Genomic DNA, 24,358 nt, shown 5'->3' with positions numbered 1-24,358 from the left:
TGCATCCCTTTAAAAGGCTTTTTTCTTTTTTCTCGTCTGCCTCCTGTAGGGGTGCCTGAGTTCCTTTTCCATTTATTATTCAATGGAACCAAGCCTCAGTCTCCCCCTCCCCCCTCCATCACAGGATGAGCTGTTGTTATATATTAACAATTAATCTTAACAAGGAGCTGTAGTCATAGGCATTTACTCCAATGCAGAGAAAGCCAAAGTTTGTTTATGACAGATCTCACATGCCCAGGCGCAATAGGTGGGGTTAGAAAGGAGAAGCTGCCAGTCATTAAACTTTGTTTCTTTTTCTGGTTCACTCCAGTCATTGATAGCCTAAGGATCTTGCAGTGTTTCCCCTGTTCACATGGTCAGTGCAGTAGTGCTAAGATGAGAAATTCAGCTTTTGAATTAGGAAGCTGAATGTGCATGATTTTCCATGTAATGGTAAAGATGAGCTTCACAGGTGCTGCTAGTGGGACCTCACTCTGAGTGTCCACGGTGGCAAAACACATGGATGTGAGAGCCCAACTCCCTGGGTTCAAGTCCTGGTCTGCCAGTTACCAGCTATTGTGACTGTGAACTGGTTCCTTAACTACTTTCCACATCTGTTGCCATCTGTAAAAAGAGGGGAATGATGGTAGGTATCTCAAATGGGTGTTACTGGGATCTAATGGGATGGTAGGCTTTAGCTCCTCACATAGTATCTGGCAGTAGGTGCTCAGTAAATATTAGTATCATTGTTATTTGCAGCGTTATTGACTATGGCTATGCTCATTGTCAAGGTCATATAATATGTGAGGCATTTTCAATTCTTTGTCATTAGTTGTATATTAAAAGGGAAACAGTTCTGGTGTTAGAGATTAAATGATGTACTGGAATGACCCATCTAATTACCTTTTCATCACTGAGATAAATTGTAAGACTTATTCTAGTACTTAAGTCCATTTTTTACTGAAAATGAAGATGATGTTACAACCTTTTTTAGACTGTGGAAAGGATGAAATTTGATTTACAGCTACAACAACTACCACCAAAGTACCTGAGATTTTTATGTTCCTACTCTGTGCCATTCTAAGTGCTTTACATGTATGTACTGACTCATTTCATCCTTGAAAAATAATTTACCCCTGTATTCCCATTTTCAGAGGAGAAAAGAGACCCAGGTAAGTTCAACAACTTTGCCAAGGTCACACAGCTTGTAGGTAGTAGATGTAGGACTTTAGCCTAAATCCGGATCCTGACTTAGAATTTGAATAGGATAAACGTGATTGCCATAATCAATACTGCAATGTTAGCCCCTTTCCCTTTAATTTTTTTTCTTGTTTATTGGGTAAATGTGATGTTACTTAGAGATCACAGGACCAAGACCCATCCCAGGGCACTGCAATCAAAATTCAGTTCCAGTAACAACAACACCTCTTTGAAATTCTAATTTTGGGAAATAGCATTAATCCCTGCTTTTACGTGGATTACACCAGATTTTTAAAGTCATAATAGTTTTTTTTTTTTTTAATATTGTAGGGTGTTTCATTCTCCCTCCATTGTGTGTATACAGGGTGTACAAAATGTGCACAAAACACAGATTTCATTCCGCACCAACTCTTAACACATCTCCATGGTGAAAAAAAATGAAACGATGCAATATGGTACAGTGAAAAGTCAGTCTCCCTCCATTCCTGAATATTAATCTGACAGATCCACTCACCAGTGACAATTTTATAATTTTCTGTGTTTCCTTCCAAAGATGTTTTATGCATTTATGAGTGCATAATAGTTTTTATATTGAACACACACACACTTAACACAATGATAGTGCGCATATATGTGTGCATATCCATATGCATAAACACATATCAAAAACACACACTCTTAACACAATACTGTAGTACACACTCTTTTATGCTCCTTGCTAATTTCACTTAACAATATTTCTTGGAGAGCATCCATGTCAAAACCAGAGCACTGCCTTGATTTTTGTTTATTATTATTAATTTTTTTTTTATTTTTGAGAAAGAGAGGAGGGGAAAAGGCAGAAGGAGAGAGAGAATCAGTGTAAGGCTTGCCCACGACCATGAGATAATGACCTGAGCCAAGATCAAGAGTCGGACACTTAACTGACTGAGCCACCCAAGAGGTCCCAGAGAACTACCTTGTTTTTAAGGACTGCATAATTGTCCATCATCAGGATGTGCCAGTCTGTTGTTATTGATGGCCATTCAGGTTGTTTCTGGCCTTTTACTACACTTCAGCAAATATCTTTGTATTTAAGTATTAGTATTTGTGCAACTCATACTCTATCGATTTCTCCTTGCAAGCTTATATCATATAACTTTCTGATATCACAAAAAATTGACCAGAAGGAGACAACACAAAAGTAATAAAATGGAAATGTGGGGGCTTATTCAAGGCTTATGTGTATCCCAGAAGTCTCTTCAGTTGCTTTTTCACATGCTGTATCTCATGTTTCTCATATTGTTTGAGACATATTGTATCCTGAAGTCTTTTCTTGGGCCTTTTACCCAGGTGCCCAGTGAACAGTGGATGGTAACTGTTTGCAAGATTGATTCATATGGCACTTGTTTGACTTTTGACAGGTTGTTTATAAGAATAATGACATCCGTCTGGAGCTGTCTCGCCTGGCCCGGATTGGGGACACCAAGATGAAGATCTATGGGGAAGTTGTATTCAAGTGTGAGAATGTGGCCACGCTGGACCCCATCAACTTCGAGACCCCAGAGGCGTACATCAGTTTGCCCAAGTGGAACACCAAACGCATGGGTTCCATCTCCTTTGACTTCCGCACCACTGAGCCCAACGGCCTGATCCTCTTCACTCACGGCAAGCCCCAAGAGAGGAAGGATGCTCGGAGCCAGAAGAACACCAAGGTGGACTTCTTTGCTGTGGAACTCCTCGATGGCAACCTCTACCTGCTGCTTGACATGGGCTCAGGCACCATCAAAGTGAAGGCCACTCAGAAGAAAGCCAACGATGGGGAATGGTACCATGTGGACATTCAGCGAGATGGCAGATCAGGTAGGAGAAGGTGGGATTGTGACTCGAAAAAGAGGAAAACTGCAGCATCTTAGTCTGTTTCATGGCTTTGTATTTTTTGTATTTTACAATTTTTATTTTATGTTTGTGCTTGCATGCATGTTGACTCTTGCTGTTCTCTTTAATGGTTGCTGTAAGATTATGTTTCTGAACAAGTTATCTGTCTCGTCCCTTCCTCTCTCCCTTGTCACTCACCACACAGCTGTCTCTGTGAGAGCTTCAAGACCCTGGAGCCAAGGATGATTTTACAAGTAGCATTTCCACTGCTACCAAAGAGACTGTCATGTCACTGGTGTGATGTCCCCCCCCCCCCCTTTTCTTCTCCTTTTTCTCATCACCATGGAAACCGATTGTGACATCACAGATGCTGCATTATGTGATTACTCTGTAGGATAAGCCTCACTCTGTGAGAGTTTATGCAACGATACACCCTTCAATAATTGGCAAGAGTCATGTTGCAGGGAGAAATTAAGACAAGAAAGGAAAAAGCAAATTGATTTTTCCTGAAGTCATGTTCAATTTAAACCCTTCCTTTGGTGTGAGAGCCTATATTTCACTCTTTGCTCAGACCTCACTAACTCTCCCTTCCTCTTCATAACCTTTTACATTTGGTTTAAATGGCTTTGTTTGTTTCTGCAGCCGCAGATCAAACAAGCTAGCCCCAGGCAGTACATAGCTACTGTGGAATTATAACAAAGAGAGGGAGGGAAAACACACACACACACACACACACACACACACACACACACGTGCGCGCGCATATAGAGAGTCTGGAGCTTTTGAATGCCTGAACAGTTTGCATAGCTTTCTATGGACCATGTGGCAATGAAGGTCACATTCTGTGCCACCAGAAAGGACATTTCACCCGGAGTGGTAACTAGAGCATTTGGATTTCACACTTATTTCCTGATTCTCCATTTAGAGAATTATACTCAGGAAGGGTCTTGGCTATATTTGCTGTATTTTTAAGGATTCTCCCTCCTTGTAAACACAGAAAGTCTTTCATCTGGGAATTTTTTTGTAGGCACACTTGGCCAATAATAGAAAACAATAGATTCCCTCAAAAGGCTGCAGCCAGGAATGAGCTTTTCTGTATAATTCCCTAGCCAGAGAGATGACAGAGATGAGCAATATTACCCTTAGGAGGAGCTGGATGGGTTCCGTTCAGAGGGCAGACAGGTGGCAGATTGCAGCCCTGGATGGTTTAGTGCCCAGCAGGATGCTTTATTGATTGTCTGAAATCTAATCAGAACCAAGAGGCTTCAAATTAAATGTGCTTGTTGAGTAAGAATGAACAGTTTGTGCTTTTTTAACAGAAAAAGACACAAAAAACCTAATTTCTCTGGAGGGAAGATCTTTTTCTCTCTCTTTCTAAATTTATCCATAAAATGTCAGCAGGGGCAGAGCAAAAAAACTATCCTAAAATTATAAGGGAGGGGTGCCTGGGTGGCTCAGTCGGTTGAGCATCCGACTTGGTTTTGGCTGGTGTCGTGATCTCATGGTTTCGTGAGTCCGAGCCCTGTGTTGGGCTCCATGCCGACAGTGCGGAGCCTGCTTGGCATTCTCTGTCTCCCTCTCTTTCTGCTCCTGCCCCCACTCATGCTGTCTGTCTGTCTGTCTCTCAAAAGAAATAAATAAATAAACTTAAAGAAATTAAAATTATAAGGGAAACACTTCTCTTGGTTTCAGGACTATGTGTTCTGGGTCTCTGGAGTTCTACTGTGGTTGATGGGTGTCATGATTGGTTAATCTAGACCTGACATAGCTTAAAGGTTACTTATCTGTGTCACAGGCAGGTGAGAACACCTAAGCTTGCCATATGTTTACTTCTGTTTATTCCCAGCACTAATTGCTTTTCCAGTGATGTAGTTATTTTGTTAGATCCATCAGTGGACCTATCTGACAAATATATCTGGATTTCAGAAGCCTTGAATTTCTTTTCTGGGAGCCATAGAATTGGCCAATACTGATAAATTTGATCAAAGCCTATAATAGTTTACTGAGTAAACAAATAATTGTCCCATGAAAGCAGCATAACATAAAATTTTAATATGATCTATTAAACTTCATTTCTTCATGAGAGTGTTTTCTGGTATGTTTTTAGTTATGAACCTGTTCCAAAATGAATAGTTATGAAAACATCTGTATTTGCGAGTGTGGTGCCTCCTTCCCTGTTCATCCCGAAGAATGACATGGGAAAAGTATTATGATCACTCCCCAGTTAGGAGACTGATTCTTGAAACTGAATTATGTGCATTCAAAACAGTTGTGGTCACCCACTCAGAGGACGGATTTTCCTCAGGATGTATTTATGGCTCCAGCATTTAAATTGGGTCTGATGCTGTCCTTGTTTATCAATAACTGTTCCTCCAGGTTCAGGATCAAGCAGCTCTGTGGGCTTGTGGAGGGTAGAGAAAGCAAGTAGTGCAAGAGAACAGGAGATGCAAACCTCAACTTCCTCATTTGTGAAAGAACGTACATATTAACTCCTACCTTGCTGGATTGTTCTGAGGATCAAGTCCAGAAAAGCACATGCAGTACTTAAAATGGTGGCCAGGACGTAATTATTGTTCCATAGGTTTCTAAAAGATTAAAAACAAACAAACAAAACCCAGAAACACAAATCCGATTTTTCCAGGAGAAAACTTCTAGGATGGAGTAGAGGAAGTTGCTGTTGGTGTAACCCACCCAGAGGCCTATTATGCTGGCTTTGTAACCTGGAGTGTACTTCTCATTCTTGATCTTATTTGATCTTTTTGGCCCTTCAGACTCTCCCCTTGGTAGCCCAGGGGATTGAGACTCAGACAGAAGTGAAGGCTAGCTGATGGATGGCCGGCCTACTTATGCTGGTACCAATAAAGCACTTTAAGAATACTAAAGTTTTTACATTTCTGGCATGTTTAGATATCACCTTGATTGTATAGTTTAGGAAACTGGGCTGTAAAATGGCTCAGGGACTGGCTGGGGTCAGAAGGCCACTTAGGAGCAGAATGCCAGGTCCAAGTTCCCGGGCCAGGCTGTATGTATGTACCTTCCACAGTCACGTTGATGGATCCCCGACCCTCCTGCTACTGTGTTTGGTCTGCCTCTCTGATTTCATCTCCCGCTCACCCCTTGTGCCCTTCAACCCTAGCCGTACTCTGGCTTACCCCATGGCCTTTGCAGGTACCATTTCCCCTGCCTGGCATATTCTTCCCCTAGACTTGGTATGGTTGGGTCCATTTCAATATTGTGGTTTCAGCATACCTATCACCTGCCAGAGAGGCCTTCGCTGACAATACGTTTTATTTTTTTTATCTAAAAAAGTTTTTTAATGTTTGTTTATTTTTGACAGAGGCAGAGCATGAGCAGGGGAGGGGCAGAGAGAGAGGGAGACACAGAATCCAAAGCAGGCTCCAGGCTTTGAGCTGTCAGCACAGAGCCCAACGCGGGGCTCGAACTCACAGACCGCGAGATCATGACCTGAGCCGAAGTCGGACGCTCACCCGACTGAGCCACCCAGGCACCCCGCTCACAATACGTTTTAAATTAGACCCCATAGGCTGCTACCCCAGTGCCCACTTTGCTCTCCTCCTAGTACCTACCATTACCTAATTTCTCTTGTTTGTTGAGTGATGTATTTACCTTCTGTCCTCTGCTCTGGACTATATGCACTAGAAGGACAGAGACATACCTGTCAAGTTCATCTCTGTGCCTACAAGAATGCCAGAAACACACAGGTGGGCAATACATATTTGTTAAATGAATAAACAAACATGTCCCAGGTAAAAGTTCTCAAAGGCAATGCTCCAGATATTCACTGGCAGGGCTGGTAGCTAATGCTAGTGTGGAGGGTATCAGTGCATGGAGGGTTCCATCCTTTGCGGATGGCAAGCGGGTGATAAAGACTCAAGTACTTCCAGAGTCCTTACTCTGTCCCAGACACACAGGGGCACTTTATATATATCAACTCATTTAATTGTTACACCAGTCTGTGAGGTGGGGATGATTATTTTCCCATTTTACAGATGAGGATGTTAAGGCCTCCGGAGGTGAGATCACTTCTTCAGGGTTACACAGCTAGTACATGGTAGAGCTGGGGTTTAAACGGAGGCATCTGCCGTGCTGCTCTCAACCTGTATGGTATGTGACCTTTCAGCCAAGACTCTGTAGAGACAAGATACCACGTAAGGTGTTAGTTGACTGAGATGGTCCTGAATCCTCCTGTCAGTGAGATTGTCTTAGTGGCAAAGACTGGAACCAAATGGCCTACGTTATCCTTTCTACTGTCTTGAAGCATTTGACTCCCTTGCTTGTATTGTTCCCACCTGACCAGGCAACACTGGTCTCTGAACTCACCTACTGGTCTTCTGTCATTTGGCTCATTGACTGGCAGCCTGACCTGAGATGCCGAGAGGGCTGTTAGCTCACTCTGTTTCTGTCCTCCCATCCCAGGTACCATATCAGTGAACAGCAGGCGCACGCCATTCACTGCCAGCGGGGAGAGTGAGATCCTGGACCTGGAGGGGGACATGTACCTGGGCGGGCTGCCAGAGAACCGTGCTGGCCTCATCCTCCCCACCGAGCTCTGGACTGCCATGCTCAACTACGGCTATGTGGGCTGCATCCGTGACCTGTTCATCGACGGGCGCAGCAAGAACATCCGGCAGCTGGCGGAGATGCAGAACGCTGCGGGCGTCAAGTCCTCCTGTTCACGGATGAGCGCTAAGCAGTGTGACAGCTACCCCTGCAAGAACAATGCTGTGTGCAAGGACGGCTGGAACCGCTTCATCTGCGACTGCACCGGCACAGGCTACTGGGGAAGGACCTGTGAAAGGGGTGAGTTGGCCCTCGTGGGTGGCATGCAGGGTCCGAGTGGGGGCGGTGGATGGCAGTTGTGTCCCTTGGTGGAACTACCCATGCTTTCTTTGTTTTAGAGAAGCATTTCCTTTTGTTCGCTGCTTCCCAGATTATATCCTTTCTGATTCTGGATGATTGAATTTGTTTAACTAGGATTGGATCCCAGAAAGGGAAACTTCAGAATAAGTATTACCAAGATCATGGTCCTTTTTCAATTAAATATGAGACATTTTCTATGTAGAGTGGGCACACACTTCTCTTTTAGGTTTCTGGATACACTAGCAATCTAGCTTTTCGGAGCTTTCTACATGCTAGTTCTTGGACTAGGCTTTAAAAATACACTGTAGAAGAAGGTAGATCCAGGCCTTTTCTCATGGAGTTGCTGCCTCCGGGAGTATTTAGGCATTAAAGAAATAACTACAAACATGTAAGAGGCAGCAGGATGTATTGGTTAAGAACATGAACTCTGGAGCCAGACTGGGTGAGAAATCTGACCCTTATGGGGTGTTGTGAACTTTATCAAGATAACTGGTATCTTTCAGACTTGATTTCCTCATCTGTAAAATAGGGATAATCAGGCACCTACCTCACAATATATGGTGATGATTAAGTGAGCGAGTAGTTTCCCAGGCAGTGACTTAGTAAGTATTGGTGATTGTAACCATCATCATTATTGTTATAAACATCACTAAAGGGAAAATAAAAGTTTGGGAGGCCTCTGCAGGGGGAGCCACCATCCTGTAGGGATTCATAGAAAGCTGATGCCAGGAAGAAATACGCAATCTGAGACTTGAAATATGACTAGGAGTTAGCTTTGCAAAGAGGTTGGAGGAAGGCATGTGTCTTAGACAAGAAAGACAGAATGTGCCAAGGGACAGAGATAAGAAACCATGGCACAGTTGAGGAACTGAACGAAGTCCAGAAAGGTCTAGAGTGTGGCATGACGTGGGAGGAAGGGCATAAGAGGTAGGTGAAGGTGAAGAGGAAGGAAGCAAACAGGCCAGTGTGCTGGGAGCAATCCTTTGCATTCACCACTTTAGCATCTTACATCTACACTGACTTTGCAGCTTGGGTGAAGGGTAGAGATGAAGGTAAAAAGAAACGGAATCAAGACACGGAGATTCTGGTCTTTAAGCAGTGTCCAATTCCAGCTTGTTTTATTCTTTTATATGCCAAGCTTATGGACTCAAGCTGGCTGTCCATAGGTTGTCAAACTCTATTTTATATGAAAGGATAGTTTCTGTAGTTATCAAGTGTTTGCTGAGGGCATAGCTTTAAGCATCCAAGGGCTTTAAGGATACTGCATCTGTAACAGACATCGTTCCTGCTCTCAGAAGTTTATCATTTATTTATCTGAGGAGTTGAGACACCTATACAAGAAGAGTAATAAAATGATACAGGCCAGCATCATGGATTCTATTTGTGGACCAGACTGGGAGGATATGGAGATTCAGAGAAGAGAAGATTTTCTTGAGAGGGACATGCAGGGTCTCATCCCTCAAGACTACTGGTGGCCAGAATTATCCAGTATCACAAGTCTGATGATGAGGATGAATCCTGGAACAATCCAGGAACAGGGGCTGGATGATGAGACAAAGATGTTTTCAAGGCGTGGTTTTTGTGAGGTTAATTATATTATTAGATGAGGGGTATTTCAAAAGAACTGCAGACCTTTTTTACAGCTGGATCAAAAATAGGACACAGAGCACTGGGGTGAAGGAGGAAGAGAGAGCTTATTTGGAGCTTAGGGGATGTAAATTCAGTCACTGAATTTTCAAAGCTACAACAAGCAGAATTTGAGCTAAGATGAGGAAGCAGCTGTATGGGGCGGGTCAGTCTGTCAAATTCCTAGACTTTCTGCCAAATCTGTTTGGAAGCTGGACTACCCTGGTATTGGTTTAGGTCAATAGAAAGGTCATTTGACGTCTGAGATGAGTAAGACAGTTTTGGTGCAAGCCACATTGTTACAGATCTTCCACCACCATGGAAAGTAGTATAAGAACCAAAGATCGCTTCAGACATCCACTTCTCCCCTCAGGTCTCTTCCCAATTCAAGGACCTTGTGACTGCTGAAGACAGGAGGATTTCCTGTAGCCAGCGGTGCAAGGTGTCTCTGAGCTCACCTATTCCAAGGGTATATAAATGGGAGTTGGTCCAAGTTTTGCCAAGTACGGTGAAAGTCACTGCACCTTTTACGTTGTCACTTTGGACTAGTCATTAAGAGGCAGCTGATTGGGGATATATGAGGGACAATTATTCCTGGTACAGTGCAGCCAAGTCATCTATTCTAGCCAAATGAGAAGGAACATAGCAAATTTAAGACATTTGATCTATACATCGCTCAAATCCCAGACGGTTCAACCGATTGTTTTGTTCTCCTGCTAATTGTTTTTTGGCCCTGTATTGTTCCTGACACCGTGTTCAGAGTGAATCAGTGGAGTGTAAAAATGGTAGGACTCTACTTGCTAGCAGAGAAAATAGAGTTTTCCAATGACATTGTTTTTCTTTATTGAAACTGATTTCTCAGTGGAGATACTTTGAGTATCTTTTATTCATTTTTATACATGATGTAGACATTTATTGAAACCCTAGCATATTCCAGGCACTGTATTAGATGCTGGAAATGCAAAGACATTGACATAGCCCCTGATGTTGATGAAGGGGTGTATAGTCCTTCCAGGGAAACAAAGGGGAATGCAGTAAATGTCCTAACATGTGGTAGATGTTATGCCATATGTCTATAGGGGAACAGTAGGGCAAACGGACGGGAGAGGCCATGTCTATGTAGGGGAGTGATGATTGGGAAAAGAGGATTCAAGATTTCTTGGATCTTTTTGTCTCCTATTTCTAGCAAAACTATGGTCTTTCTCTGCCTATGACCCTGTAGGCATTTCTGAAGAGTGGTGAAGGAAAAAAAAAACACCAAAAACTTGTCAACATTTTTAATGTAAGGAGCATCATCCCCTTTGGATCCAGGAATGCTGCCTCACCCACTATGACCCCATAACTCAGTTTACTATTTTCTCTCTATTTTTCTTTGAACATTAACCAGAAGCTTAGAATCGGTCATTTGTAGGAAATGTGATGAGACTGAGACAATTTCTAAGGCAGTGTGTCCTATCTGGCCCAAATTGGAGTGTTCTGTACTTGGATTTTGCTGTGGAGTCAGTCCTTTGGTATCACTGGTCCCACAATAGGAATGGTAGGGTTAGAGAGGCATTTGTTAATATAGAATGAAGAAAGCATAGGTGGAATACTAGAATTGGTAGAAAAAGAACAGAGCTGGGGATGGCCTGGGTCAGACACTAGATCCAAATAGCCCAAGAATCAAGCAAAGTGAGCAAACAGATCAGTCTATAGGGCAACTCCCAGATCAAAGCTGTCCTCCAAAGATAAGGGAATAAGGCAGGGAACCTAGGAAATGTATAAATATATGAGATTAAGGTTAATTTTGAGGAGTATCTTTCTCTTATAGTAAAAATGGATGACTCTTGCTTGTACCCTCATAAGAATGCTTCTACTGCCTGTGAAGATAGCAACTCTAAATCTTGACATTTAACAACTGGCTTGATGTCGTATTTAGATTTTGTCAGGATGATCTGATACTATTCTGCGAAGATGTAGATCTATCTTCCCTTCCCAGTTGTTCAGCTGTATCTATTTGGGTTTGTTTTTCATAGTGATGTGGGAGACGCCTATCTCTCTGACCTAGAAAGCAAAGCCCTGTTTTGGTTGCTTCTTGCCAGTCAGTTTGGTTGAAATGCTCTAATCTACTGTAGGACCACCTGCCCTCCTGTGAAGCCCTGTTGTACAGAGGAAACGTTCCAGCTTGTCTATCTTAGGAAGATATGATCAGCTGATGTGAGACAACCAAGCCATCTTCTCCTTGTCAGTGTGGCCAGACTGTTTAGTTCAGTCTGTGGGAGCCAAGCGTACATAGTCAAGATTATGGATTTGATTTTTTTTGTGGACCATCAAGCTTCAATTTATGACGCCACTGCAGATTCTGTCTTCCTCCCTGGATGACTTTTTCTGAAAATATGCCATCATTTATTTAGCAAGCGAGAAAGTAGGAGTCAGCATGAGTCCATTCCCATGACAAGAAAAGTAACCTACAGAACAGCACTTAGAGTCAGGGTGGTCTGGTGGTTAATGGCATGAATTTTGGAGTCACATAGACCTGGTTTCTGTGCTGATTCTGTCACTTACTAGCTAGGTGATGTACAAAAAACTTCTCTCTTAATTCTTCTAAGTCTCAGTTTCTTTATCTATAAAATGGAGAGACTCATACTTTCTTGGTAAGGTTCTCTTGGTTGCAAGCTACAGAATCTACTATGGCTAACAGTCAAGGAAGAGGATTTACTGCATGATTACCTAGAGAGGTATTGATCAAATGAAGATCTCACTAACTACATTTTTAAAAAGGAAGCAGAACAGCTCTAGGGACCCTAAGGCACTGTGATTCAAGTGACTCATGTCTCCTGGCCTCCAGGTACTGGATTTTTCTATCCAGCATTTACATTTTCCAGAAAGGGAAAGTGGCCCAGTTTGGTTTATCTGTCTTTCCTTATATCAATCAGCTCTGTTTAGGTGGGTGGTCCCCTAGAATAGATATGAAGGATCACGGTTGTGTGTGTGTGTGTGTGTGTAAATAAGATATTACTGCACCATTTTGCTAGTGCTCTTTCTTGGCTAAGCTCAGCATATTCTGACCCATAAGGCCATATCCTATGACAGATATCCAGCCATGTGGAGCTGCTTCTGTCTGACAAAAAGAAATATTATCTGGAGTCATGGAAATCGGATGCCTTTGAAAATAATAATTTGCACAACGAAGAGAATGTGATGAGAGGGTAAATCTGCTCTTCTCACTGGTTCCTGGGATTCCATTCATCTTATATAAACACCAGCTGAAAACCAAGAATACAGATATTTTGAGTTTTCTTAAGTGACTCTTGTTCCAACAGGAAAAGAGTGCAGACAGCAGCTGCTCTCCCTTGCAGCCTAGGGACTTCCCTTTCAGCCAGCTCTCTGAATGCTGCTGTGTGCCTCTGGAGTAGCAGCAGTGTGTTCTGCCTGGGAAGGGTGAGTTCCCACCCTTAGATGACACTGGAATGTGTCATTTGGATGCCACATGGAAATTTTGACCTCAGAAATAGAGTTGGCAGGTGCTGTTGATGTTTCTGTTCCTAATCTTTATTTCAGTAGGTGAGGAATTGGAAACTCTGAGAGGTTAACATCACTTTAACTTGGAGTAGCTGTAGAATGGTTGAAATTCATGATTCCTGACTTTTAATCTCTTGTACTTTCCATTGCATTGAGCAACCTTTCCTTCCTGTATATCTGAGAGAGGTCAGATTGTAAGGTCACTGAGGGAGGGAAAATGATGCATTACATATTTTTGTTGCCCACCTCCCCCAGTCTCTAGCACTGTGCTGTACACATACTATTGTGGTTAGGAAATGTTGGAAGACCTCAGTTTTCATTCCTGGGCCTCCTGTTAGTCTGCATACTCCCTTTGGTGTCCTCATCCATTGCCATGGTGTCAGAGGTCATCTACATGTTGTTGACTCCCAAATCAACTAGCTTGGCAGATCTCTAGCTTGGCGGTCTCTGGAATCCCAGATTTCTGTATCCGGTTGCTTGCTTGAGATATCCATTTAGATTTCTGATAGGTATCTTAATCATAACATTGAAAAATAAATTTTGAGTCCCTCCTCCCAGTGTTAAGACTCTTCCCCCACCACCTTCAGTCTCAGTAAATGGCATCACCATTGTCTTTGGCATTACCATTGTCTTTGGCATTTTCCTTGATTTTTCTCCCACTTTTTTAAATCTTTCACAGCAATTTCAGGTAGACCTCTTATTTAAACCCGTCCTCATCTGTTCACCTCTCTCCCTCTCCATCACCATCCTCTTAGGTCAGTCTACACTAATCTCTTTTTTGTGCAACTAGATAGCATGTCAGATGGTTATGAAAAGCTCAAAATCATTTTCCGCCTTTTTCCGAGTATTAGATTATTAAAATATTTATATATTCAGTATTTTCCTGTATTAAGTATCTTTAGTTTCAGTGGCTCTTCGTTCCCCAAATTGTAGGAAATGAAGCTATGATACTTCTTTGGAAAGAACTTCAACATTAACATAGCGGTTCCACAAGTAGGCATCTTTCTCTTCTCTGTACCAGGCTTGGTGAGCTAAGTTGTGAGGATGAAGTTTTGTAGGAGACATGGTTTCTGTTCTTCATGAACTCATAGTCTAGTGGAGGGGCTGGAGAAGTAGTCTGCAAATTGTAATGCAATCTACCAATGGCAGTAATTCAGAGAATAATCATAGGGAAGAAAAGATGGCAATTAGAAATCAAAATATGTTTAGCACAACATATCACTTTATAACTGGTTCTGGATCCACTGGGGTCTACTCAGACTAACACTGGTGTAGGAATAACAGAAGCCCTGACTTCTAAGGTCAAACATAATAATGTTGGTTGCTTTTATAGGTTCCAGTGCCATCGAGGATCTGCTCCCAATCCCCAGGGATACCCAGGCCCTTTATTTAGATGCGTGACCTTGAGGTTCTTACTTGGATACTCTGGCCTCTCTGTTCTGCAAAAATAAAATGAGACAGTTGTGTTTCATGCTCTCTTAGGGCCCTTCCAATTCTAAAACTCTGTGACTCTCAAATGTCATCGGCTTGGCAGTATCTTTCCTTATCCTGAGTAGAGGGGTAAAGGTGAGTGAAGGGCAGAATAGGAATGCAAGTCCTTGTTTTGTTACAGGCTGCATAACTGTCTAAGTTAGGAGGCTGGGTTTAGTTACATCAGCACTGCAGTGAAGTTTTTGGATTCTTTAATCTATGAAAAGTAATACCTTGGTGTACCGGGAATACTTCAGGCCCGTGATACATAGGTTTTAATTGGTGGATTCATGAATAGAACCTTGGATTTCTTAAGAACATTTAAAGGCTGTCACACCTTTTTGGTCCAGTTTTTACCCCTTTTGATGGGTAATGATATTTATCAGAGAAAGTGGCTTCTCAAGAAATATGCAATTCATGAGGTGCCTGGGTGGCTCAGTTGGTTAAGTGTCTGACTCTTGATCTCAGGTCAGGATCTTGTGGTTCATGAGTTCGAGCTACACGTTGGGCTCTGTGCTGACAGCACAGAGCCATCTTGGGATATTCTCTCTCTCTCTCTCTCTCTCTCTCTCTCTCTCTCTCTCTCTGCCCCTCCTCTGCTTGTGTACATGTATGCATACACTTTCTCTCTCAAAAGAAATAATCCAGTGAAGAAATGGGCAGAAGACATGAATAGACACTTCTTAAAGAAGACATCCAGATGGCCAACAGGCACATGAAAAGATGCTCAACTTCACTCCTCATCAGGGAAATACAAATCAAAACCACACTGAGATATCACTTCACGCCAGAGTGGCTAAAATGAACAAATCGGGAGACTATAGATGCTGGAGAGGATGTGGGGAAACGGGAACCCTCTTGCACTGTTGGTGGGATTGCAAACTGGTGCAGCTACTCTGGAAAACAGTGTGGAGGTTCCTCAAAAAATTAAAAGTAGATCTACCCTCTGACCCAGCAATAGCACTGCTAGGAATTTACCCAAGGGATACAGGAGTGCTGATGCATAGGGGCACTTGTACCCCAATGTTTATAGCAGGACTTTCAACAATAGCCAAATTATGGAAAGAGCCTAAATGTCCATCAACTGACGAATGGATAAAGAAGATGTGGTTTATATACACAATGGAATACTACTTGGCAATGAGAAAGAATGAAATATGGCCTTTGGTAGCAACGTGGATGGAACTGGAGAGTGTTATGCTAAGTGAAATAAGTCATGCAGAGAAAGACAGATACCGTATGTTTTCACCCTTATGTGGATCCTGAGAAACTTAACAGAAGACCATGGGGGAGGGGAAGGAGAAAAAAGCTGGAGAGGGAGGGAGGCAAAACTATAAGAGATTCTTAAAAACTGAGTATAAACTAAAGGTTGATGGGGGGTGGGAGGGAGGGGAAAGTGGGTGATGGGCATTGAGGAGGGCACCTGTTGGGATGAGCACTGGGTGTTGTATGGAAACCAATTGGACAATAAATTTCATATTAAAAGTAAAAAGTATACAATTCATTAACATCAAATGACATGTCCTCACTTTTTCTTATCTGTTGGTGCTTAGATTATACAGTTGTATCTCTGGTTACCACTGTAGCAGTGCTCAGACTTAGCCTCTTTGTTTTCCTCTTCCTGTTTTCTAAGTTTTCCTTCCCACAGGCTCAAGATTGTATGATCCCAAGAAATTGTACCATAGTCCATGAACCCTTCCTAAGTGTTATTCTACCAGGTTAGGGTCTGAGATTCTCCTGATCAAAGCTGCCCCTGTAACTTGAAAGAGAGTAAGGGAAGGGAATTCTGGCTATTCTGGAGTCTTGAAGCTCAAAGGTCTCAGAATTGGTTGGGGATTTTGTACATCCTTGAAAAATTTATAGCTAAGCCTATGTTCAGCCTGAAAATATGAGGGTCAGAACTTTGGGGCAGCACATGACCGCTGCTTAGAACCATTTCATACCTGCTGTGGGCTGTGGTTTTGTCCAATGCACGGACATGGTGGCCATTTATATTGCTGCTGTATACCTTTATCACTGTCTTTGCTAAAAGCTTCTTAACTGCTAGCAGACATCTGCCTGATGGGTGCAATAAATTGAGATGCTGCTGAATTAGGAGAAACAAGTGCTTTAAAATACACACAGAGGGATTATCATAGTTTTTTCCAACATCTCTGGCTTTGTGTGTCTTTTCATAGATAGATGAATTCTTCCTTGCTCCAGTCAGATTAAGAGGAAAGGAAAGTTAAGAGATCTACTGTTTATTGAAAGAAATTATGCGCCTGCTCTGTGTTAAGTTCTTAATATACACCAGGCCATTTAACCCTCACATCCACTCTGCAGGCTGCATATTATTATCCTCATTTTCTGGTTGAAGAAATTAAGGGCTTGATTCATTCATTCCAAAGCACCTATTTAGCACTATGTGCCAGAAGCCATGTTGAGCCCTCAGGGTACAAAAGCATTGATCATGTCTCTCCTCATAAACATTCTAATAAATTCTGATATCTGAGGAAGGTGGGACATAAATTCCAGGAGGAAGTATCATGGACAGCATCACAAATTAGGTGACACTAGAGCCGAGGCTTGGTAAAGTAGTGGGTCTCTCCCAGGTAGACCAGGCAGGTGAAAGTATTCCAGGCAGAGGAAGCAGATATGTGAAGGTGACTTTGGTAAATAGGAAGTTTTCCTGGTGTATGGAATCTAAAGCTTGGGAAGTAGGAGAGGAATTTGAGGGGATATTTTACAAGGTGTGGCTGGAGGGGTGGCATGGCCAGTTGTGAAGCACTTTGTTCACTCTCCCGACAAGTTTGGACCTTCTCTTACAGGAGGCATGCTATTTTTAGCAATGTGAGAACAGGGTGGGATGTGGGAGACAGGAGCCAACAGACTAGTGTGCATTAGTTCTGTTTGCATTTGCATTAATTCGGGAATGAGAAATAAGAGCCCTAAGTGAGGTAGAGGGAATGGAGGTTGCGTTTGGGGGGCACATCCAATAGATATTAAAGGGGAAGTATCAATAGGACTTAATTGTACAGTAGCTAAAGAGTGTTCAAGACTTGATTAGAACAAGAGTTTGGCCACAAAAGTTATTCTTTCTTTCCTGTTCTACTCAGCCATCTCAAATCAGCTAGAGATGCTTGGGAGGAGAGGGGAGGAGGTAACTAGTAGTCCCCTACATACGCTGGTCCCACTCTGAATATATGTGCCTAACTCTCTGTGCCTCAGTGTTTAGATTTACCACTGAGAATATGCACAGTGGCTGCTTAATTGGCTTGTTGGGAACCTCTGTTATAAACCAAAATGTATGATGTACTTACATAGATAAGCCAATATACCCCTTTCTGAATTTGGAGTTCAGCAATTCAAGAATGGAAAAAAAAATTATATGGCTGGTGTTCTTATCCTGTTTTTTCCTTCTGTTGTAGAAATAATCTAGATGGGATTTTTGTGTTTAAGCATGACAATACAGGCTAGAAGTTAAAAGTTGGAAGGAGGGTTGTGCCGGAAGGAAAACATACCAAAGCCTGCTCTTCTCCATTCTTTAAATGGTTTGTACTTGGAATCAAGACCTGACTCCAGTATAATCCTAGATTTTGAAGAACTAGGTTAAAATGATCTGTTGTTGACAACTGTGATTATCTCATACTCTGGCATAGATTTGATGAAAAAAAATGAATTGTAGTTTCTTTTATAAAAGTGGGCATGTTTGATATTAAGCCAAAAGATTCTTACAAATAGGGAAATCAGATTTTTAATTTTTCCTTATTCTAGTCTCTCATTAGGACTTTACAGCAATGATATTTAATACCGAGGATTGTGGATGTGTCTGTGCATAGGTCACATGTATATAGTTTCCCTCCAGTTTCCCAGATGTGTCTATATTTTCATGGGTTCTGTTATAACCCAATTTGGGGTTATTAACGTGAAGAGACAACACACCTGTAGCAATCATGAATAAAAGGCACGAACTCAAAACCTGAAACTGGATTGACCCAAAGAAAACCAGAGAGAGTATTAAAGAGTCATAGATCTATTTATCTTGCCAGAGGCTCAGATGTTATCTGGCATAACAATCCCCCCCGCCCCCCCTCCCCAGTTTTAGGTGAGGAAACTGAGGCCTCCAGGTAGGAAATGAATTGCCCAAAGGATGGAATGGAATGTTCTTAACCCCTCATTTCAGTTCCCTTTTGGTTGAATTTTTTTAAAGAAATAGGCACTGGCAGTATCTGTGCATATTTTGTGAAGATATATGTTTATGTCCCTGTGGCCTACTAAGCAGTAGAATTATGACATTATAGGAAAAGCATTTAGTCCATTTCCAGTAATTTAGTCTTATTGGTAAATTTTTTTTGAAATGTTGGCAGTTGATTTAGAGAGAAGAAATATGAAGATAAAGACATGTATACGTTTCTCCTCCCTCCATCCCTCCCTCCCTCCCTCTCTTTCTTTCTTTCTAAATGTCATTTTATTTTGGGAAAGAGAGTGAGTGAGCAAGCAGGGAGGGGCAGAGAGAGAGAAAGAGAGAATCCCAAGCAGACTTTGCACTATTAGTGTGGCGGGCTCTATCCCATGACCACAAGATCATGACCTGAGCCAAAATCAAGAGTTAGACGCTTAATCAACTGAGCTGCCCAGCGCCCCTGCTCCTTTCTTTCTTTCAACACCTATCTCCTCTTGCCCCATGAGCAACAAATAAAGGCAGCTCAACAGAGAGGATGTTGTAGTGACAAGTGCATCTGGGACTTAGGGCTGGAATCCCTGGGTACGAACAGCTCTTGGAAGGCCCCCTTCTGAGGACTATTAGACTGCCATTTCCCTGGCAAAGAGATGCAGTCTTTCTTGGAGAAGATCATTTCATGCTTCTTAGCATGTTTAACCTTTACAGCAAGCCATTCTCATCAAAATGACAAACCCCAGCAGAGCCTTCTGAGAGGCCAGTAAATCAGAAACCTTATGAAATCTGTGGGATTAGCATGCTCGCCTTCTTTGTTTCCCCAGGGGAAGAAAGCCCGGTGCCTTTCAGATTTCAATCTTCTCTGCAGGCCTCTTGTCTGGAGTTCCCTGCTGTGGGCCACTGGTATTTGAATACTGTTTTCCTACAGTTGCCCACAGCCACATACTAACACCAGCCAAAGGCAGCACATTCTGTATCTCCATCAGTGACATTGTAAATGGAAGGTAACTGCTCTGATGTTTGCTTAGTTGAATTTTTCCCACCCTTGAAGTCTTCCTTTCTGGGTCTGAAGATAGTGCCTGGCTCTTAATGTCACCATGCGTGGTGACAGGCAGTTGCTCATCTCCAGCTGGGTGTCTCTGGTCCCCATGCCCTATTTTCCAGTCTGTAAGGAAACTTCTTTCACGAACAACCCAACTTCTCCAGCTGCTGCAATGTGGGGCCTCCTTCTGTGGAAGTCTACAGAGTCAAGTCTATGTTGAGCACAGAAGTGGAAAGAAAAAGGGTTGATGAATAAAAGTGCTGTTCGGGTGATAAAAACACCTTTATAGGGGATGGTGGGGGGTGACTTTTATCAGAATTCATAGGGTCATATTTAGAGTTGGAAGGGACCTCTGAGGTTTTCGAGTCTAACCCAGTATCTGTTGCATAAACATCCTTGATAAAATCCCTGAAGTGTTCTGTGGACTCTATGGGAACATTTGCTCTGTTTCCATATGCTATGCTAAATGCTTAGCAATGGGTAGCTTATTTAATAGTTGTAATAACTGTATAGGATAGGTGCTATTTTTATGCTCAGTTTACATCTGAGGAATGATAGGGTCAAGGATAGGTTAAGTAACCTGCCCAAGGTTATCCAGTTCTTCTGGGCCCTCCACCCCTGAACCCACTCTTTTGTTATCAATAATACTCTATGGCTCCAAGTGATAAGGGAGTTCCTCTCCCATTTCATGTTTGGATAGCACTAAATATTTGAAAAGTCTCTTTTTTGCCGTGCACAGAGGTCTCAGTTCTTCTAATATCTTTCTTTTGATCTTGGTTCAGGATTTGGGAACTCTACAGGATTTATCCACTCATTTGACATTTACTCAGTACTCACTATGCCATGGACACCTGGGATATATAGAACTGATCAAACCTAAACCCTCTTCTACAATAGACCTTCAGTTACTTAAAGATGACTGTCATTTTCCACTGAAATGTTGTCAGTCATTCGCAGGATAAACATCACTGCTTTCTTCAGCCACTCGTCACCTGTTGGGTTTTGAGTTTCTCCATAATCTAGTAGTTACTGAAGTGGCTTAAGGAAGATGAGGAGGGACTGTGCGCTCAGGAAATGGAAGTATAGCTTCCAGTACCAGGGAGCTGTGCGAAGTAGGCTAAGCCCTTTAGGCAGCAGGCACGTGTTATTAAAACAATAGCCTAAACAATTCTCAGACATTGTAACATCTTATGGACTATGGGTTTGTGTGGCGGGGGACTCACTGGTATATTAATGAGGAGTATATACTTTTGATAGTTTCTGATCCTGAAAAAAATGCCTCAGGCCCACCGTTGGCAGCATCACATTTACTGCCTAGTTGTATTTCTCAAAATAGTTCTAGACTGAGTGGGTTACATCACATATTTCATAGCAAGGCTGAATTTATTTTTGGACGTAGGAACTTCTCAGAGATCACTCAACAAGGAAACCGTGTTTTTGCCACGTATCAGCTGATACAGATTCATTGAATGCTAGAGCTGGTCACAGCCTTAAAAGTCACCTGTTCTAGTGCTGGTAATTCACAGAGGAAGAACTGAGGTTCAGTTCGGTTATATAAGTTGTCTAGAGTCACATAGGTAGCCATAGTGGGGCTTGTAACTCAGTATTTTGAATCCTGGACTGGGACTCTCTATCCTCAGGCAATGTGAGGAGGTGCTCTGGCTTTGTCCCTTTGGTGTGGTCATCCTGTGTTGATGACAACAGGATGCTTGTGTAGAGCAACTCAGAACCTTTCTGCACAAGCTCAGTGGCTCCTTAGGATTTTTTTTTTTTTTTTACATGTAATAGTCCCTTTATTTATTGCAAATAGGCTAGGCAATTAATTCACAGTTAGCAACTTATGGCCTGGAAAATCTCATTACCCGAACCTTACATTATCAACACATCTGTTTTAAAAGATGCTTAAAGAAGTGGTGTGAATATCCAGATTCCTGATCATCTCCAAGAAAGGGTGGGAGGAGCCATTGAAAGGCAGTTTTGGAAGGAGTGTAGAGTTGTTCCAAGGTTATCAAAGCCACTGAAATTTACACATCAGGGAGTATAAAAAGGGAATTCACATTTATTGAGTATCTACTATGTGCCAGGTATAATTTGGTGCTTAGGTTAAGATGCAGGAGTTTTGGAGTCAGACAGAGCTGGATATGAATCCCAGTTCTGTACTGATTACCATGTAATCTTGGGTGTATTTTTAACCTCTCTAAGCCTCCATTTTCTGATCTAGAAAACAAGCCTTTTGGGGGTTGTTGTGAGGCTTAAATAAGATGATTATGTAAACATATTAACATGACACCTGTAACTTTATACATATTCAATACACAGAACAAGCTTATAAAGTGTGTGGTATGATTAAGATTTTTAAGATAAGTAAACCAAGACCCAGAAAGGTTAAATAACTTGCCATAGTCACAAATACTAGAGGTCAGAATTTTAAAACCTAGTCTGTTAGATTTTATATTATACTTTGCCATTCATTAAAATGGGAGGTCTTGGAGGTGATGGAATTGGGTACTTTGGGAGGGAGAAAGAACCATGGGAAGTGGAGAGGGCTTTTTTTTGTTTGTTTATCTTCCAGCTCTGTGCACCCTCAGCTTCAAGACTTTCAGTGGGTGAACTTGAGGCATAAGCAGACATGGAAGCTGCCCATTTGGAGTAAATTCAGGGTTTAGAAAAGCAGTCAGGGTCCTCCACATTCTCTTGCCCACATTCTTGGTTCCTAAGTAAAGGTGAAGATGTCTAAGGTTTTATGGGGCTGGTCTAGAAAAGCTTAGAATGGGTCTTCTGTACTGGGAAGACAAACTTTGCCCTATTTTGATTCATCCAGGGCCACCACGTACCCTAACTCACACCTATGTCCATATGCACATGAGCACACACATACACACATGTGCACACATACACTCTCTCGTTCTTCAGCCATAAAACTGGACCTCTTTAAATTTTGTCTTGCTTATTCTCCTGCACTAGCCCAAGAACCATTAAGCATGTATCAAGCATCCCAGTGCCAAGGGAAGAAAGAAAAGGAGCTCAGTCTTTGTTGTGGAGGAAAAAAGTCAAAGACTGAATGGAAGACTAAATGAATGGAGCTAATAACTCAAAGATTTACTTTACTGAAGTTAGAATTCCAGTTTATTATCTGAGAAATTTGGAGAAGATTGGTGCCTGAACACCCCTCTTCTCCACTCCTCAACACACACACAGGTTAGGGTTTTCTGATGGGCAGAGGTGAGGATGCATCTAAAGAAGAATCATCCAGGAGTTCCCTTAGACTGGGGTCTAGCCTCTTGGCCCTGTTGCAGCGATTCCCATAACCCAGTGTTAGCTGTAGAGAGGCAAGATTGAAGTGTTGTTCAGGGCAAACAGATGGGCAGGCATGGGAATGAATGATAAAGCTCCTATAAAAGGGTAAGGGGCTTATGCATCCAGGGCAGGCATTTCTACCATTTGAAACAATGGAGCTGACCTTGCAACTCTCTTGGTGAGGTGAGCCCCAGTTCGTCCCCTCCCCTGTCCTCTTTACCTTTTTACTGTCATTCTCCTTCTTTTTCTCCTCTCTTCCACCTCAACCCTACACAACCCTTTCTTCCCTTCTGTCTCCTTTTGGGGGGCTTGATACAGCAATAATATCTACTTTTAATGGGCAGTTACCTTGCAGAGGGATGAAATTGACCCTTGTTTATTCAGAATGTTTGGCCTGGAGGCTGCCTTAAAACGTGGGCTGCCAGAAGCCACATGGTGCCTGGTGCCTGGGGCTATCTAGGTAAGTGGCAGCTAGTAGAAGGGAAGGAAGGATGGCCTTGTAGGCCTCTGTAAGCACTTTGTGTAGCCTGGAAGCCATCTCCCTGTGAATAAATGAGAAAGCCTCTCTCTCCGCAAGAGGGAACAATGACTGTAGAGCCAGGTGGCTAAAGTTCAAGGGAAGAGTGCAGAGTATTCTTGACTTGGCTGCTGCAAAAGAGACCCTGTCTGCCTGATGTTGGGTTCCCTTGGGCTTTCTGTAAAGGGAGATTGATGTGTGATGATGAAGTAGTGCTTCCTCAGGATGAAGCTGAATCGAATTACTTCTAAATTTTTTTCCCCTTTCTTTCTCACTTCAGTCTTTTACCTTCTTCCTCACCTTTCTTTCACATTCTTTCTCTTCTTTGTGCAATCCCTTCAACACATGCTTTGTTTCCTTCCGACACTGAGAACATTTGACCCATCCCATTTCTTTTCACTACCGAGTTGCTTTGATGCAATTGATATAATGAATCTTGACTTCGGTAGGACTGTTAGTCTGTCTTCATAAAATGCTACTCAATAAACCAATCTCTAGATTAGAGCTCTGGTAGGAGTGTTTGCCACTGTTGGGAAGAAGCCTCATTAAGAATTGTTCTCAGTGGGTTATTACCAATGTTCTAAGTCATGGATCTCTATTTAAAAAAAAAACATTGATTTTTATGATTATTAAAACAATATATATGTTCATGCTAGAAAATTTGGCATGTATGAAAATTTATTAATTCAACTTTTATTTAGCCAATATTAATTGAGTACCTATTTTTATGGCAGATAATAATTAAAAATAAATTAAAAATCAAGCATAATTATACCGGAAATGGTCATTGTTAACTTAGTCGTATGCTTTATTCCATTCCTCTAGGCAGTGT

General features: G+C 42.2%; 1 protein-coding gene across 1 annotated transcript in view; it reads left to right on the top strand.

The window, feature by feature from the left end:
* The window catches only part of NRXN3 (neurexin 3), an 896,926-nt gene that overhangs the window by 201,793 nt on the left and 670,775 nt on the right, over positions 1 to 24,358 (top strand). The window contains exons 5-6 of the mRNA XM_049614079.1: positions 2,583 to 3,021; positions 7,474 to 7,857. Coding sequence (XP_049470036.1) covers positions 2,583 to 3,021; positions 7,474 to 7,857 — 823 coding nt within the window. The remainder of the gene's footprint in view (positions 1 to 2,582; positions 3,022 to 7,473; positions 7,858 to 24,358) is intronic.

This window comes from Panthera uncia, assembly GCF_023721935.1.
Source record: "Panthera uncia isolate 11264 chromosome B3 unlocalized genomic scaffold, Puncia_PCG_1.0 HiC_scaffold_1, whole genome shotgun sequence".
Lineage (NCBI taxonomy): Eukaryota > Metazoa > Chordata > Mammalia > Carnivora > Felidae > Panthera > Panthera uncia.
The sequence above is the reverse complement of the archived record's forward strand: the minus strand, read 5'-3'. Positions and strand labels throughout refer to the sequence as shown.